General features: G+C 41.0%; 1 protein-coding gene across 4 annotated transcripts in view; it reads right to left on the bottom strand.

Moving 5' to 3' along the window:
• The window catches only part of LOC128881290 (TBC1 domain family member 1), a 26,050-nt gene extending 8,378 nt beyond the window's left edge, over window positions 1-17,672 (bottom strand). The window contains exons 1-2 of one of the 4 annotated variants that reach the window (XM_054132211.1): window positions 15,640-15,842; window positions 13,892-14,006 (exon numbers count right to left, since the gene is read on the bottom strand). Coding sequence is in view for 1 of the 4 variants with exons in the window: in XM_054132209.1 (XP_053988184.1) it covers window positions 5,171-5,257 (87 nt within the window). In the remaining 3 variants the exon portion in view is untranslated. Of the gene's footprint in view, window positions 1-5,170; window positions 6,375-13,891; window positions 14,007-15,639; window positions 15,843-17,378 lie in introns of those variants that run through there. The other 3 variants (XM_054132210.1, XM_054132212.1, XM_054132209.1) reach the window with 3 other exon arrangements.

Here is a 17,672-nt window from a genome sequence, read left to right as displayed (position 1 = left end):
TCCAGATCGATGATTCGATATCTTATTCCAGACTCTAAAACCTTCGTTACTCGTGGCTTCTTAAAAGATGATGTACTCGATAGAGAGGATTCCGAAATCAAGAATTCACGAATTCTCTGTGCTTTAAACTCAGCCAAGCGTAACTCGGGAAGCCAAGGAAGGATTACGTTACGTTGATTTTCGTGCAAATAATCTCGCGTGAGACACGCCAGTTACTTTCCATCTGTGAATGACGGTCCATGGCGTAACGATTTCAAACGGACGTTCGCGGAAGCCGTCACGGAGGACAAAAACAAAAACAAAAACAATTGAAAGTTAGTTAGAGGACGAACACACTAACAAAACTCTATGATCGTTGAGTTATGAGAACGGGGGAAAAACTGGGCGATCGATCTTCGCTTAAACGTTTGTGGCAATCGTAAGAGCAAACAATTTGTTATGCAAATCACGGTTCGGTTTCGATTGCGCGGCATCGCGAACAATCGGCGACGAGGTGAAGATACCAACGTAGGATGTGGATGAATCGATCAAGAAACGATTCGTATCAATGAAAAGTCGATTATTTTGATAGGTCATTATCTTGACAACCGTGAGGTCTTCGGCTGAGACAGAAAATCTTCGCCGGTAGTTGCTGACACAGAAAGCAGATCGACGCAAAGCGGTAAGGCTTCCATTATCCAATTACCAGACGAGCTTTCTTTTTATTATCCATCCGTTCTCTCTCCGAAAAATATGTACGGCCGACACACGAAACACAAAACCTAAACATCGAGGAACGCGTTAATGCTTCGGCGATTTTATGAGTTCAAGAATTGTATATAATTAATTTTTTTCTTCTACTTCAATCAGCTCAGTTTTTTTATACCGATTGGACATTTGAACTCGGACATAAGCAGCAGAAAGATTCTTAGACCGTGTATAAATAACAAATAATTTTGTTTTTTCTCGGGTTTCGTTATACATAACCGGAATATAAAGTTCCTGTTATCGCGCACGTAGAAACCAGTAATATCAGAGAATCCTGACAGACCGTGGCCACCTTTCACCGAATCAAACGCTCAATATTTTTCCTTGGAAACCTCGAATATTACCGCGAAGGAATTCAAGGAAGGTTTCAATTTACATAAGAACAATCATCTTCGATTGCCTAGCGAATGCTGTAATACTAAAAATATATAAAGATGAAACAATGTAGATATATGTTGATTGCTTCGTGAAAAACTGTAATTGCCTAAGAGAACTCGGAAAACTGTCTTAGATCGTGTCTTCGATAGTCATCAGATTTAACGCCCGAGGTAATCAATTTCATTGAATTACTGTCAGTAAGTCGTCAACACTTTTTTACGTGTTATACAACTATGAAATAGATCTGTATCAGTCGCATAATTTGAAAGAAAAAGAAGAGAACTTGGACCTGGGGGAAACTCAGCCGATCCTCGTTAAGCAATCAACGCGTCAACTCGCCTTTTACAACCGACAATATATGCAACAATTCACGCCTCCATTCTCGATTCTCGCATGTGATCGTATTTATTCGCGAACTATAAATACTGTTTTGAAGAATCATGAAATCCGCGCAAGGTCTCCGTGTGGCTCGCGCCGCTAACAGAATCTCGCTTGTTACATCCGTGCGGGACTCACGAGTCTGTTTATTGACACTTGCGTTCACTCCCAATTGATCGTCGACAATTTAAGGTACGCATGACAGTCAGAAGCACGGCTCCGCGTCGTGATGCGAAACAATTGAATTCACGTGGAAAATTAGATTGAACATCTCCGAGATCGACCCCGTGCTTCGTATCATCGGATTGCAATCAAATGGAAGCAGTTGTTTCGCAAGCCGTACGCTCTCGAAACCAAGGACGCTCGCGTGATCGACGATCGTGAGAAAAGCTGTGCGGAGAAATCGTTTCCGCCTGCTTCTCCATCCTGGTTCACGGCCAAGAATCAACCAGACACACCGAAAGGTGCAAAGCGAAGCCGCATCTTTGCGAATAAAATTCTAAACGCAATCAAATGCTCAACGCTCGAACATTTTGCGATTCCTAACGTTTTTCCACTTTCGATTCGAACGAGTCAAACCGGGATTATTTTAAGAAATTGTCCAAGCAACTGTCGCCTGACGTTGTTCTTATCGCTTAGGAATATTTCTTTCGCGTGCGGCCAGTCTTCGTTAAAAGCGTACAATGTAAATTATATTTAGAAACAAAGGTATATACAGGAAGTTTCGTGACGGAATTTCAAATAGCACGATGGAATTTAAGAAGGTGTAATTATTTTCATGTTTCTTGCTTCCCGTAAGTACAATATTTCAGTGTGTTTTTTTTTTTAAATGTGGTTTTAAGATATATTTACAAAATTATAATTTAATACTAAAAAAATTGTCTTTGTCAATCTAATGTCTGCAGGAACGTAAAGTTTGAGAAACACTGCTCGATGATAAACGAAGAACCACGTTGCGTTAACAACCAATACTAACAAATTATTTGTATCAACAGCGCAACGAAACGCGTTTTATGTAAGAAATATGTCGTCTCTGTTTGTCCGACGTTCGTTTCTGGGGCTTCTGTGTGAAAAACGAGAACCGCGTTGCTATGCGAGCCAGGTGTCGAGCATAATTAAAGCCTAATTGCTCAGCCATGCCGTGTAGCTTTCCGCGCCTCGTTTGATTTGATTTCACACTGAAAAAGAAAACTTGGATCGTGTCGATTCGTTCTAAGCTTAAGGTCTTTGATCCTGACTGACACAGTTTCCATTGAAATCCCCAGGAAAACGTCGCGTGTCTCCGCGAATACTTTTATGTACAGATTAAAGTAATTGATTCTCGTCGGGAAATATCAAATCAACCAGTATAAATTTTAATTTGATACTCGCAGCGCCGAAACTGTAGATACCTTGACAGAATAAAAAATACAACTTTTTCTGTTATTTAAGGGGGGAAAAAAAATAAAAAGTAAACCTTCGCGTTCTGGTTTCTACGTGTGATTTGTTGCAAGTAACGGCAGAAAGTCCTGTTTGGTATTTAAATCGTATTGGGTCAGAGAACAAATGTTCTAGATAAATTGGTCTAGAGACGCACACAGCAGCCAACACGTCTAATTATATGCAGACAGCTTGTCGCTCCTAGTCCTTCCACGAATACCTATGCTTTCACTTGTGTTATTTAAATAGCACGATATCACGTATCGAGGTACGTACTAGTTTCATCGATAGTAACGCTAGAAATACATTTTTCAGGTATGGTCTAAAACGATTACTTCATCAACTTTTCTGAATTAATTGCTCATAAATTAACGTATTTCTCGTCGAGCAACTGTTGTTGGCATTTCATCGCGACTATGCTATTTAAAGCGAATAATCCTCTCTACTCTTCGTATTACTTAAAATATTAGTTGTGTTATATTTGTTTAGATTAGAAAGCGCCGTTAATATACTCTTTTTAAGAGTCACTTAACCAAGGCATCTATGGAAGTTGAAGATCGTCTACACCTGGGAATACGCCGTAAACTATAGCGCGAAGGTAGCGTAAAGATATACGGTAGAACTTGTACATACTACGTACGTTAAGATTGTGACAGATGTAAAAAAGGAATACAAAGGGAACGAGGAAGAACGGAGAGTATCTGTCTACGTGACCAGATTAAAGTAATCCCAAAAACAAAGAGGAATGCGATTCTCGCGTAAGAGACTGTTACATTTGAAATATTATCGATACTTTGTTGCTGAAACTGCAATCTCGGTAATAAGATTGCACGTTAACGACCACCTTTACGCAGTAATCATCGTGCACCAGATTTGTCCGTGTTAACTGCTCGGCTAAATACGTGCATCCATCGACTCGATTCACGCGCGATATCGTATAGAATTTTTGCTATCGCTTCGCGATACTCTTCGAGAATTCAAGGAAATGCTGTGAATCGTGAGAGTAGTTACCACGGTACGTGATCGAAATGTTCGAACTCTGGCATAGGAGACCGAGGATTCCGGTAAAGTTCGTGATGGAACTCGAGTGCGTTGATCGAACCTTCGAGCACTTGCGGAATCATGCTTCTTAACGTTAATATATACAAATATACAAATGTTTCCTTCTTAGGGTCATAAAAGAAATATGTTTTCCGTAATGTGCGGACACTCTAGAGAATGTTGGCCCTGATACACCAACGAACCAGTGAATACTGTCTCCGATCACTTTCTAAAAACAGAAAAACGAGCATTCCGATGAATCCGCTGTCAGTTTCATCCGCCAGAGGTAAATCCTGGTGCATCGTGTCGCGATGCTGGTGAGCGGTTTCTGCAGAATTAGACGCGTTTCATATTTTACGTAACTTTCACCGCGTGCAAGGTAGAGGTGAGAATGCAACGGTATTCTTAGACACTCGGAAACCAACCGGTGTACGCGACGTCCAAGAAATGCCGCGAACGAGAGGTGTTCGGGTTTTTTCACGAAATAATCGGAACACGGTCAGTCAACGAGGCGCTGGCAAAGAGCTAGGATTCCTCGTTCGTTCGTTGATGTAAATTTAGCTCCAGGTTTCGCGAAACTGTACGTATCAACCGATGGACGAGAGCGAAATGAAAGAGAAAAACAGCCTACGAGGCTAACGAACTTCCTTTCTCGATTGCGCGTCGAACATTTGTAAAAAGTAAATAATCCCCGATAAGTCGATAAGGATGAATAATGAGTCTCCGGAGGCCGTGGATGACAATAGACGACAAAGTATTGCGACAAATTGTTGTCATCGGTATCGTTATCTTTCCAAGTTATAATTCCGTGCGCTTCGAGGGTAGTCAACGCTCGATAATTATTTACGAATGTATATATATTATTTAGTTTATCGTTAGACGCGTCGAGAACGAATTTTCTACATCTGTTGCAGCGTATCGGTATAAAGGAAAAGATGAATGCGACGAGCGAGAGAACGATCATTCGAGTTGGCACAACTGTTGGGAAATAGAGCTAACGATGGGCCAGATGACACGCGAAGAATTACAGAGATTGTTTAGAATGCGACCAGAAACAATGGAAAGGTGAAACGAGAAGGAAGAGCAAGAGGAAAAAATGGAGGGAATTAACCGCATTCCTTAAATGAACAACCAAGAAAAGAATACGTTCGAACGACCTCGAAACGAAATATAATCCAGGATGCCAACGACTTCTCGATCTACTTACTGTAGGCTTGTTGCCAATAACGCTTGCATCGCTGTAGGACGTAACCTTCGCATAAGGACTGGAAGCGGATAACGGCACGGTGATCATTTTTCCGCCCTTTAGGTTTTCTCGTCTCTCCCATCGGCGGCTGGAAAGATCGAATACGACCTCTAGCTGCTGCGATTTCGCGGGGCTTCACCTCGAGCAATCGAAATCTGGCACGTTTTCACGGACACTTCCGGCGGCACAACCTTTCTAAGAAACCGTTGGACCTTCACTCTCAGGACGATGAGAAAACGCTATTCTTCGATGTCGAGTTTATTATACTTTACGCGTTTCACGTTAATCGACCAATTGGCAGACTTACTCGGCGAACGTTGAATCGAACGTATAGTTTGAGTTTTGTTCGTTCAGCGGTAAACTCGAGTTCTCGGGATACTCCTGACCGAGTATCCTGAACAACGAACAACGGAGTATTCAAATCTGCGCAACGATACGAAGTAGTGAATTATTTCAGAGATACACAACTTTTAGATGCGAAAGCTCCGCTATTCGACATGGGAACTCGTTGATATATATGGACAACGAAATCGTTTCAAGAATTTCTCGCGAAATCACGACACACTGTTGATAACGAGTCAGAAATAATTTATTCTCGACCGAACTTGGAACTACCTTCAAGGCTGCTCACAATAGTTGACCCGATTCTTGTGCAACATGCGATAAAAGAGAGCTCCCTTCGAAATAAAACTAAGAAAATAACACGAGCTTATTCACTTGCACCGTGTATTCGATGATCCGATTACAAACTGTATCCTGGGATCGGTCGGTTGTCCGACCTTCCGCAATTTAACTGTTCAACAATTCGATAACGCTTCTACCGTTGATACACGAAGACGTTCATCGCGTAAAACCCGACGGGCGCGCCAAGTTTGTATTCTCTGGAAATATACGATTCCAATGAAATTCCATCGGAATGATCGTCTACGTTTGTTCGATTAAATTTCAACTCGTACACCAAACAAAAGTTCTATCGATCGTGCTCGAAATGATTCTAAACTCGTTTATGTCATAGTTAAATGTCACTCGCGATAAAAAGAAAATTGCAATCGTCGATAAGAAGAGAAAATGCTGCGCTGGTTTAAACGGCGAGTTTTATGTGCTACGGACTTTTAATAGCAACTGAAAAAACGTTGTTTTCGGTAGGACGGAAACCTCGCGACGACACCTTCACCGACAGACGAGCAAACATCGACTGACGCATGGAGCGTGAAGCGCCTCGCCGCCTCAGGAGACGAACAAATCTCTCACGATTCACGATTGGCTGTCGCCTACTTCCAGGTAACGTCAGTCATTCTGCATGTTACCGAATCATCGGCCCGATAGTATCGTTACCGGTAACATCGTTATTTATCCCTTATTCGATTTTATTTTAATTTCTTATTCCTTGGTTATTATCGCAGAGACATATGTTGGATATTTAGTCGGAAATTTGACACCTAATTATCTTTTATGCCATTAGAGGATACCAAGTAATGTCAAAGGTGTCGTGTTTGATGGTGTTGTAGGACAAATTGGACAACCTATGATTGATATTTTTAAGAAGGTAAACAGATGATATGAATAATGGGCTGTCGATAGCTATATCAAATATCTACCAACCTTCACATTTTGAGCACAACAAAAACAAACTCAGCCGAGTAAATATGCGTGTACATATTTAAATGTAAAACTGCAGCATTTCAATTATACGTGTAAAGCCGTATAGAACAATGTAGAATATTAATTTTCATTTAAAGACCAGAATTTGTTAGACAATAGCGGTTATGCAACAATAAATTAACGATGGTAGTCGAAGGTTGCACCGACATACTTATTTTCTCTGTGTAGTCACGTACGAGAAGTGTTTAATAATTCATATTTCCCAATTCACTCGACAATACTGCAAGTTTGTTAAACAGTGGATGAAATCGCACTGACCAGTGCAAATTAAGCGTTAATTATTATTGGAACTTTCACACGTAATTGCAGCTCGAAGTCCAGCCATAAATATTTATGGATAAACATGATTTTCACACAATGCGTTACGGTGAAACTTCTCGTCTCAGCGAAATTTATGCGACTCTTTCTTATTTATTTTCGTACTCGACTCACCTGCTCCGAACAAGTAAACGAGAATAAATTGTAGCGGTATGTTCTTACGCTCGACTATAGCCGATTAGTAATTAAATAAAAACTCTGATAAAAGCAAAGTAAGCATTACGAAAGCAGTACAGAAAAGAAAATGCCCCTCGAAAATGTTCGATATCTTATTCCCTCGCCTTTCGTAACTGGTAGCGCAGCACCGATAAACGTAACTAATATCTCAGTCACGTAAGACAATAAACAATTACGGCGTGACAATGATTATAAACATTCCTACAAGGCAATTCCGTGCAAATCGATCGCAGCTTTCCGCTCCGCGATAACGTATCCTGACACGTACTTTATGTACGTGACTCCGTCGAGTTTTCGTTTCGATTTTCTGACGGATTACGCGCGTGCCTGCACACTTACAACATTTTACAACGTTACTACCCACGGACAACAATCTGCAAGTCAAATGAATCGTTCGATAGGAAACTTTCAACGTGTCAACGTGAATTATAATTTCGTTTAAGTAGACAGATCGGAAAATGCGATTCGCTCTCGTGGACCGCTTTAAATAAAGCTTGCGTAGTCCCGCGAACCAACGAGACACACAATTTCAGAATAGAATATATTATACTTAGTTTTCGTAAACATTGAAATCTGCACCTCGTGTTATTGCTCGTGTTACCAGTGAGCTAAGAAAGCGGAAAGTTTTCCTAGACGGGGAGCGACGAATTGGTTCAAGTTTCGCTGTCGTATTGTTTGAACTCGGATCGTCATTAGTCCTCCACTAAAGAGAGGAAAATTTCACCCTGATTAAAAAGATAGGTAAAGTATACACTTCGCCCGACCAACAACGTGACTTTACTTAAGTTAATGATGGATTGACGTCACGTGAAGCCGTTCGAAACAAACAATTCCCATTTTGCCATTATGGTCAACTGTTATAGTTTCCGATCAACGATTGATTAATGGATTATAACTTCATCGGTTTGTTTTTGTAAAATCACTGTAACAGTGTTAAATGTTTGACCAAGTGGTATCGTTAAAAATACTTTAAAGGTGATAAGTATGAGGTAATGCGACATGTTTAACCAACCTTGGGCCACAAAATGATATCAACATAAAGAATAATGCGACTGTTGTTTACATCGAAGCAAGTTTTACGATAAACAAACGGATGCCATCTTTTGCCAAGCTATAAAACATCGCGTCCAATTTAATCTTGTATCCGCCTAGTTGGAAGCTGAAAGAGGTTAACAACGGAAACTCGAACTTCATCGATTTGTAAACGATAACAATTATTAACTTGATTGTATGCGGGAATTCTACAGAGTTCATTTGCAAGCCAAATGTGCCATTCGTTTGAGGAGACGTCAACATCAATTCGAACGCGAAGATGATGTCTACATAAGACCAGCAGTTTTGTAGAACCATTTCGCGGGTTCCATCATCTCGGCTCGTGTAGAAAAGCAGAGTTTTAGCGAAATGCTGTAATTTACATCGAGAGGAGCGTCGAAACGGTCGTAAAATGCTTCCGTTCGCACCGTGCCTAGGCATCGAAGATCGTCGAATTGGCAAAAACACGTTACCCCCTCGGTAAACTGTTATTTTATATTTTTAGATGTGTTTATCCGATGAAGTTTGCCCCTCGCGCTATTTTAGCGGCTTCCATTTTATTGATGCATCGATGTAAAAGTCGCACGCTGTCGTTCAATTACCCCTTCTAAAGTCGATCGGATTGAATTTATACAGTCTTCTTTGGTTCGATATAATCTTAATCTATCGAAATTTACCCTTTATCAATGTTACCCAAATGTATTATTACGTGCAAAGTTCTCTTTCAATTTTCAAACGAGGATCGAGGAACACTCGCCGCGAAAAGGAAGCAATTAACGCGATCCTCGCTGGTGCCAAGCACCATTAAAAATTACTCTGATCGTGGGCAAAAACATGCTTCTTTTTTTTACGTAACAGAGATCGAGATATATCATACATTGTATTTTTCCTCCTCGATATATGTAACATCCACTACTATTACGTTTTTTTATCACTATCGCTAAGAACTTTAAAACTGCTTTTTTCGAAGTTGAATTAAGTACGTGTTGAAAGACTTCGTTCGATAACTGTCGCACGGTTACCTCCACCAGTTTTCAGAGCTGTTGACTCGAAGCCTCGCCTCTTGTTACATTTCGAGCCTTATCCAACTCAACTTCGGAGCATCGATATCGCGGGGACTTTGAAAAGTGTCTCTCCCATCTCTCTGTAACAGTCTGTTGCCGAAGCATGGAGAAAAAAACGGTAGTTGCGCAACGAAATATTCGAACGGGACAGAAACTTTCGAAAAACGCGAGCCCGTTCATACGTTTTTAATTATGAACGCGTGCCGGGGAATATCATAAATTACGGCTGAGAGATCGATTCGCGCGGGAAAAGCGGTTTCGTGGAACTTTTGTTCGCACGCGACCACGGGCGTTAATATGTTAAAGAGGTTGTGAATATAGTGGAAACGTTACCCTGAAACTCCCAATGGAAACACGTGGTGTAAAAGAATTAGGGCGGTGTTTTCCAGAGTAAAGGGCGCGACCTTCGAGAGAAGTGGCTTGACGCATTTACTTCCACTATCCACAAGTACAGGTGAGTATCGTAACATACGTATATAAATGATGGCGAACGAGAGGTGCAAATTATAGAAGAATGGTTTTATTCGAAGAACTTTTTTGTGTTAGAAACAGCGATGAAAATAAAAAGCGGGTGGCCAGATTTGAACAAAGGGACCTGCGATTGAACTAGAAAACGATTACCAGCTTTTGAGCCTTGCTTACGTGATCCACTTAATTGGTGCTTAACGAGCGTCTCGTTGGCCGTGAAAAACGTCTCTGGTGCATCGGTGGAGGGAGAATTCGAAGGCCTCGGCGATCGTACCAGTGCAAGTGCATCGGTAACGTGCGATAATTACAATTGCGATTATCCACACTGAAAATCGCGCTTACATCGAACGACACGAATACCTAGAACAGTAACTGTGACGCAACGTCAAAACCGGTTTTCGAACGACCGATCTGATATTTTTTATTAACACGGGCCCGATCCGATCGAACCAAGATAAATTATAAATTTAGTTGAAGATTCTCGAAATAGAGTAGCGTAAAAAAGCTTCGAGCTTTATCACGTTAAGCGATTAGAATATTAAAACTTCACCTGAAATTACAAACCGGTAAGGTTTCTTAATTGCAATGCCGGAGAACAGAAACTTAGAGAACTAAATACCCTCGATCCGTGGTAGTGCTTAAGATGTCTACTTAAGATACCGAAACGATTAAAATATTAAATTGCAGATCCAGATAAGATCGGTCTAGTGGGGCATATAAAATCCTCAGAGGAAACTTTCTAGGCCACGTTGAAGAAAAACTTTACACCGAAATTCAAATCTAATGTGCTGCTTCGGATTCGTAAAATTTAAACAATTTAAGGAAATTATTCGAGGAATCCGGTCGTCGTAGAATTAAACGCGTTCAAAGACTAACGAGTGAAACGAGAAAAATGTAATTGTACCCGATACCAGATTGTGCAAGGTTCGCCAACATGGCGCAGAACAGTTTAGTCTGCACAAGCCGCAGTAACAGTATCCGGGGCGACACTGCCATGGAATGCAATAAAAGTACCAGTGCGTGCCAATGAACCATGAAAGCTCCTTTCATTCTATTTTCCTATTGTGATTATTTAATCCCGATAATTGCGTCAACCAGGATCTTATTTTGGCGGTCAGTGACACCGAATCGTGTTTTTATCGCGAAATTAGGCCTTGGTTATACATTTTTGACATTTTTTTTTTTTTTTTTTTTAAATATTGAAAACAGTCCCAAGGTATCCATTAAAAATGTTCTTCAAGGAGGTGCACGAGAAGGTGAATTTTGAGAAAGACTACGTTATGCAATAAAGAATTAATAAGCTGGATTAAGTATTAAAATCGCACTTTAGATCATCGATAAATCTACGACACAACCGGTTTAATTGCAACTATGATGTATGGTAGCCGTCAAAAAATAACGAATAACTCTTTTTATCGCGCAATTACTGTAAATTAAAATGTTATTTGCGCGGTGCTCCACGCTCGCTGTAAACCTAGTGAGCTTGCAGTCGTCGTCTCATACGGACTTCGCAACTTCGGACACGCGGTAAAGAGGTCGACGTGTTTTCTTATTTCGTGTAACCACGCCGACCCTCGGTACGCTAATTAACCCCCTTCCGCGAAGTTTGCAGAATGCGCGCGTCCTGTGGTGTTTCCTTGCACCGAAGCGTAGCGAAGAATTTACAATTCTCACAGCGCGGCTCCGTAATTCTTCGTTTAGCTTATTAGATACCACTGTACATACGAGTTTGTATTTTAAGGGTCGAGGGACCCTTGCAAGTTCACGTACCGCTTAGTCTACTCCAATAGCAAGTAATTATTTCTTCTTCCATCGAAACTATAATTTATTTAAATGAGCTTTTATTTAACGTCCAACTTCATTCGCATAGCAAATAAAAACTCGAAGGAAAAAATTAATACGGTGCCGAGTGAACGATTCAATTTTATTTACAGCGATGAGAATAAACGATGCAATCATAGGAAAACTGATAATTAAAACCCACGGGAAAAGCATGGAACGAAGTAATTTACGTGTAAATTTATAACGAGAAACCATTCTCACGTTCCTTTTGCTCGCAGTATTTCAAAGATCGTATACGCGAGAAGTCTGAAAAAAGACCGATATACAGAAAAAAAAAACTAATTTAAATTCCCGTGATCACGAAATATACGAAGAACAAACTTCTCGTATGCGTGCTTCGTTTACTGCCTACGATTAAATAATTTATACAGTCAACGAGAAGAAGTAAAGGTAGACATTAAAATTCGTAACTCCTCGCTGGCGAACGCAGACGAAACGTACAAATGCAGCTCATTATCAGCGTGAAATTAACGGAACACCGATAAGAAGCCTGACGTATGGTAAACATGCTGGACATGAACGTCTTAGCCACTGAAATACGTTTTTTTTTTTTCTTTCTTCTAGAGCTCGTCCCTGCGTGTTATGATACGTCGGTTGTCTCTTGTGCACGCCATTAAAAGACTGCACTCGACGGTACTTGGGCGGCTTCAAACGAGGACGCGACTAAAGAAGAGGGTTAATAACGCAGAGAACAGAGTCGTACGCTAGGTGAAAGAACCACGATAATCAGATAGAGAAACGAAACAAAAAAGAAAGTACGAAGTTTTTCAATTTATCTGACTCGAATAAATAGTAATTACAATAACGCAAGACTCGTTTGTCGATGTAAGATAGAATTCCTGAATTCAAGTGCGAAGCACAACGATCTTGGGACTGCAACGAGGACGTGTAATCGGTAATTCCGACTGCCTCCTCCTCTTATTAGTGGAGGTACCGTGGCATGCGTCGCATAGAATACGACAAGGGGCAAGAGTCAACTGTGCAATTAACCATGTGGACGTATGTTTCCGAGAAGTGTCCTTCGAGTTATGGAACAAATGTCAGCCATCGTTTCAGATTAAAACAAGGGGCCTCGTGTAGATACGTTTGTTTACTGAATCATTGCCAGCGACTGTTCGGTTTATTAACATCGAAGCGAATTTAATCCTCGGTAACCTGTTACTTTTAGTTACTGCAGTTATTTTCAATTGTTATTATACGTTTACCCTTGTCCAACATTTAACTCGTTATATGCAAGGGTCAATTTTCGTTCTAGCAACAAGAATGTTATTATTCTATTATTTATTTTGGTATTACACCATTTCGCGACTGTCCTGTTTCTTGGATAACGTACATGGGTAAACGATATACCGTCGCAACACGGCGAGTTGGAGAATTTATCGTCGGTTTTGCATAATCAACATTTTACCGTTTGTTCGACGTCAAAGTTGAACGACAAGAAGCGAGAGAGCCTCGATCACGTGGCACGTATTATTATGCATTCGGGTATAATCCTAAAATCCACGTACGCTACGATGTAGGTACAGCGGCCCACGAGAGATTAGAATTGCCGAACGTATAGATAAATCGATTGGCTGCGTTTCAGAAGAGAATAAATATTGTTCTTCGATTTACGTTGCCCGTCGATCAGCCTTTCGCCCACGAAACGCATCCCCGCGGTCCGCCGAAAATAGAATCACGTACGTGCACAGCCGAGTACATCGTGCGTGTTACATAACCGGTGCACGTGTACAGCGAATGTCGATACAAGGGAAACTTCATCGCTCGAGGAAGCAATCGGGCACCCGGGTGCATCGCGCGTGGAACGACTTGGCACATTTCGAATTCTACGTTAACAACGATTTCTTGGAAAACAGAGAGTGTCGACATTGAACAGGATCGAGACAGTCGTCTTAATTTTAATCCGCTTCGGCCAACCCACCAAATATTTTTCTACACCTTCAAATTGCTCTCTAAACGTAAAATTCCAGCCAGTGAACGTCGCAACTAATTTGGCGCATTCTCGCCCGTTCCGGGAAATTAATGCCGGCATACTTTCGCGCCGCTTTTATTAAATAATTTTTTACGAGGTACACAAGCCCGTTGGGCGACGCAATTTATCGCCTGACGTGTATATTACCACCGGACATGCAACTCGTAGCGATTAAAATATGTCGCACGAGGTTACACGCTCCTACGTGTAATTTCGACTACCCGCTTCACTTTCGACTCCATAGCTTCCGCTAATCCATCACCTGAAAATATTCACATTTTGTCGCGTTTATCTCGAGCAACGATGGACAAAATTCTTACCTAAACGGAAGTGTCGAATAACGAACAAAAGATGAACAACTGTGTAAATTAGGTTTTAGAACCTAAGAAGAATTCCAACATCGGGTAACCCACGGCGTTATAGTTTGTCACCCATCGACAGCGCCGCGCGTTAAATGCAATATACGCGCAAAGTCCTGATAACTTTGCACAACGAACAATCGGCATGACGTTCCAATTTCATCACGGAATTGAGTTTCACCTCTGTATCGATGCGTATCGATCTGTGTCGAGGAATTGGACAGCGTCCATCGATCTTTAGATTCGTTTGTTAAAGCGGTTCTCAGTCGATGTCCATTTATACCCGACACCTTGAAAATACACGAACAATCGATGATCAACGGCGCCAACGTCGAGATCTTTTAATTTGCAAATTCCGTCTAAATTCCGTGGGACATGAGACAACGGTTTAGCGTAAATCTGAGAAGCTTAGCAAGATATTCATGGTCAACCAGGAGTGTCCCACTTTCCGGCAATGTTCAGAGCGCACATGTCGACGTCTTATCCGGCCGGCATGTAGGCGTGCGGGCATAACACCGTGCATTCCTGGTAAATGCACCGACGCGCTACTCCAATGAACAAAGATGTAAATTCGAGTACGTAGCTACGTAACGTCCAAGAGAATCCTAGAGGGAGAGGTAAAACGAGATGAAGGATACGAGTAACACAGGTACAAGTTTCTGCAATTATAACTCAGAAGTACCAGCCTGCCACCGTTACTTTCACGAGTCGATTGTCATGGATAAAATGTTTAATAACCTAATGTTTATGTAACCTGCGGTTTCATTTCTTACGAGGAGAAAGTTCTTTCTTGTGTATTGTTTCGGTAACAAATGCCATACCACGCAATTTTTGGACATTGAATACAATTAGAGTAAATCGTCCTCTGTCGCCACGTTTGCAAGGTAATCAAACAGGTATAAACCTAATTGCCATAAAGCGTTTCACTTTTAAAATCGTAAGACACGTTGATCCTTTGTCTAACTCGGTGCAGGCGTACGAACCCGACACCAGAAATTCTCGGTATAACTCGTTGTACATACATGTTACTTGAATAAGCACGTATTAAGTGACCCTCGAGCGGTATTTTGTTATCTATCGATATCGTGTACGAAGTAGTTGGGTTGTAAAAATTGACGCTAATTCGAAACTTGGACGAAGAACGCACAAGCAGAATTTCTGTACTCTTCGATTGAATACACGCCTCGAAAACACAAGATGCACAACGTCGGGATGAGATGATTCATCCGGAAGAATATCCACAAATACAAACTTCTCGCCAAGTTGTTCCAAATATATAAATCTTCGATTCGATTTTCCTTAAAGTTCACTTCAGTTTAGGAATGTTATAAAGTTCCCCAAGTACAAAAACGATACGTATTCCTCCTCTATTCTGCGATCAGAGATGAACAAAATTTATATACAAATGATACATTTTATAATTCCTAAGTAAATCATACAAAATTGTGTATCTTTTATTCGCGATTCTTTCGTCTAGATAAGTATTTCGTCCTTCTCTGTCTACGACACTAATTTCTGCAAGTTGCAGAAGCTTACCCAGAGATACTTTGCGACAACGGTGTTTCCTCGGGAACGTCGCGAGGAGACGGCAATACTCCCGGTGGACTTTCACGCGAATCCTAGACACTTAACACAAATGATGCGAACGCACGATCGTCGCAAGATCCCGAGCCGTTAACTCCGCGAGGTTCGCGAACGGATCCGATGCCATTCGTACAACGGGAGCTAATGGTTGCGAGACGATACCCGTAACGATCGTTAAGGACAAACTTAATAATAGTAGCCGGATATTTACTATAGATCGCGAGTCGTCCAATTGGCCGGTCGGAGACGAATTCATGACTCGCGGCCACTTTGTGAATATATCGGGAGCATCGAGCCAAAACCGTCGCGAAACACAACGTGCTTTCGTGACCCACGATAGACAAACGCGATACACCCGTTAAAGGAGAATGCAACATGTAGCCACGACGAACATTCGTGCACTATTGTTTTTCTCAAAGTACACGGCGCGCGATCGCTAAGAAAGACGTCTTCCAATCCAAAGAAGCGTACATTTAACGCAGAAAAATGTGGATAATATAAATCTTATTTATTCCTCGCGGACAAACCCTTGAGAATATAACAAATTGGCGCGCTAACTATTCCGCCATTTATCTCGTCGCGAGTACTTGTTCAGGAATGTTTCCTTCGGCATCCTGCAAAAACATTTCATTCTATAATTAAATTCTTTCCATACGAGTCGACGCTTGAGATAAAAGAACTGCTGATTTCCTTATTAAGCATTTTTATCTATGGCAAACGTCGTATAAAAATGGATTTCTTCGATAATGTCAAAATTATATAACTGAATGTTATTAAGAATGCTTTTCACCTGCTTGTTGCATAACCAGACTTCGGAATGTTTAACGTTAAATGAAAACATCTATTTTGTAAAGCCTGATGTAAAAATTCTAACATCGATAAGCAATCCTGTAACGTTATGTTTATATTTACAAACACGTACGTTGTATAGTTTTCAATATTTGTGCGTTCGTTATATGCTATATCGGGTGTCAACGATTTATCTCTCACCAGTAAAAGATATCATCTTTCAGCCTAAGTGCAACAAAACAAAGACAATCGTTTTGAGCAACAAATTTCGATGACTCATTGAAATATAATCAAGCTCACGCGAACAATAGAAAACATTCCACGGACAACTAATTCCCTCGTAATTAGTTGATCGAATGAACGACTATTACGTTTATTTATATCAGTTTATCCTTTCACTCGAATAATTTACAGTAATTGCTTATTTATATACACAACGAATTTGTGCATATAAATAAGTAATTTGTGTAAATAAATTTTAAAGCTGTGGAGTGTACTTTACTCGAAATCTGTTATTCGAATAAAGTTTGTACATCCCTGCTGTCAAACACAATATGCCGAATATCATGACAGCACAGGATTACGTGTATCGCAATCGCGTATGTCGGAGTTTCCCTTTTTTGTTTACATAACACTATATATAACGTTATGCACGGCGTAACTTCCTTAACGATGCAATGTGCAACTGTCGAAAACGGTGCATTTTCTAACGAAACGCGAAACCTTATATAAAACGTTTCGATGTACTACGTTATGATGTCGGGCAGAAACAGGAGTTCGTTTCAAAACCGCTGGGCAAGGAGTCTGCTTGAGAATAATAAAACACGTTCTAACTGAAATGGCAAGAAACGAACCTAACCTAAATTTCGATAAGTGTTAGCAATTTTAAAGAATTCGCTTACCTTTTCACGATTTGGCGCCAGGATACTTCGTCTGCTTCCCGTTGGGAACAGCTTGAAGAGATTCGCTCAAAATGTCCTCGCATCTAGCGTTCACCGATCCATTCTTTGCTCGACATTTTCGTTCTCGTTCCCGGAACGTTAGAACGTTGAACAAACACGCAGTAATTCGTTCCTGCCGAATTGCGTGTCCGCGGTCGCGACGAATTTGAACCAACACACATCACAACGTGAACCACTTCAGCGCGAGAAACTACGTGCACCAGCGTGCATGACGTGCACTGATCGACAGCGGCG

The sequence above is a fragment of the Hylaeus volcanicus genome, chromosome 8, assembly GCF_026283585.1.
Source record: "Hylaeus volcanicus isolate JK05 chromosome 8, UHH_iyHylVolc1.0_haploid, whole genome shotgun sequence".
NCBI lineage: Eukaryota > Metazoa > Arthropoda > Insecta > Hymenoptera > Colletidae > Hylaeus > Hylaeus volcanicus.
This window is presented reverse-complemented; position numbering and strand designations above follow the sequence as displayed.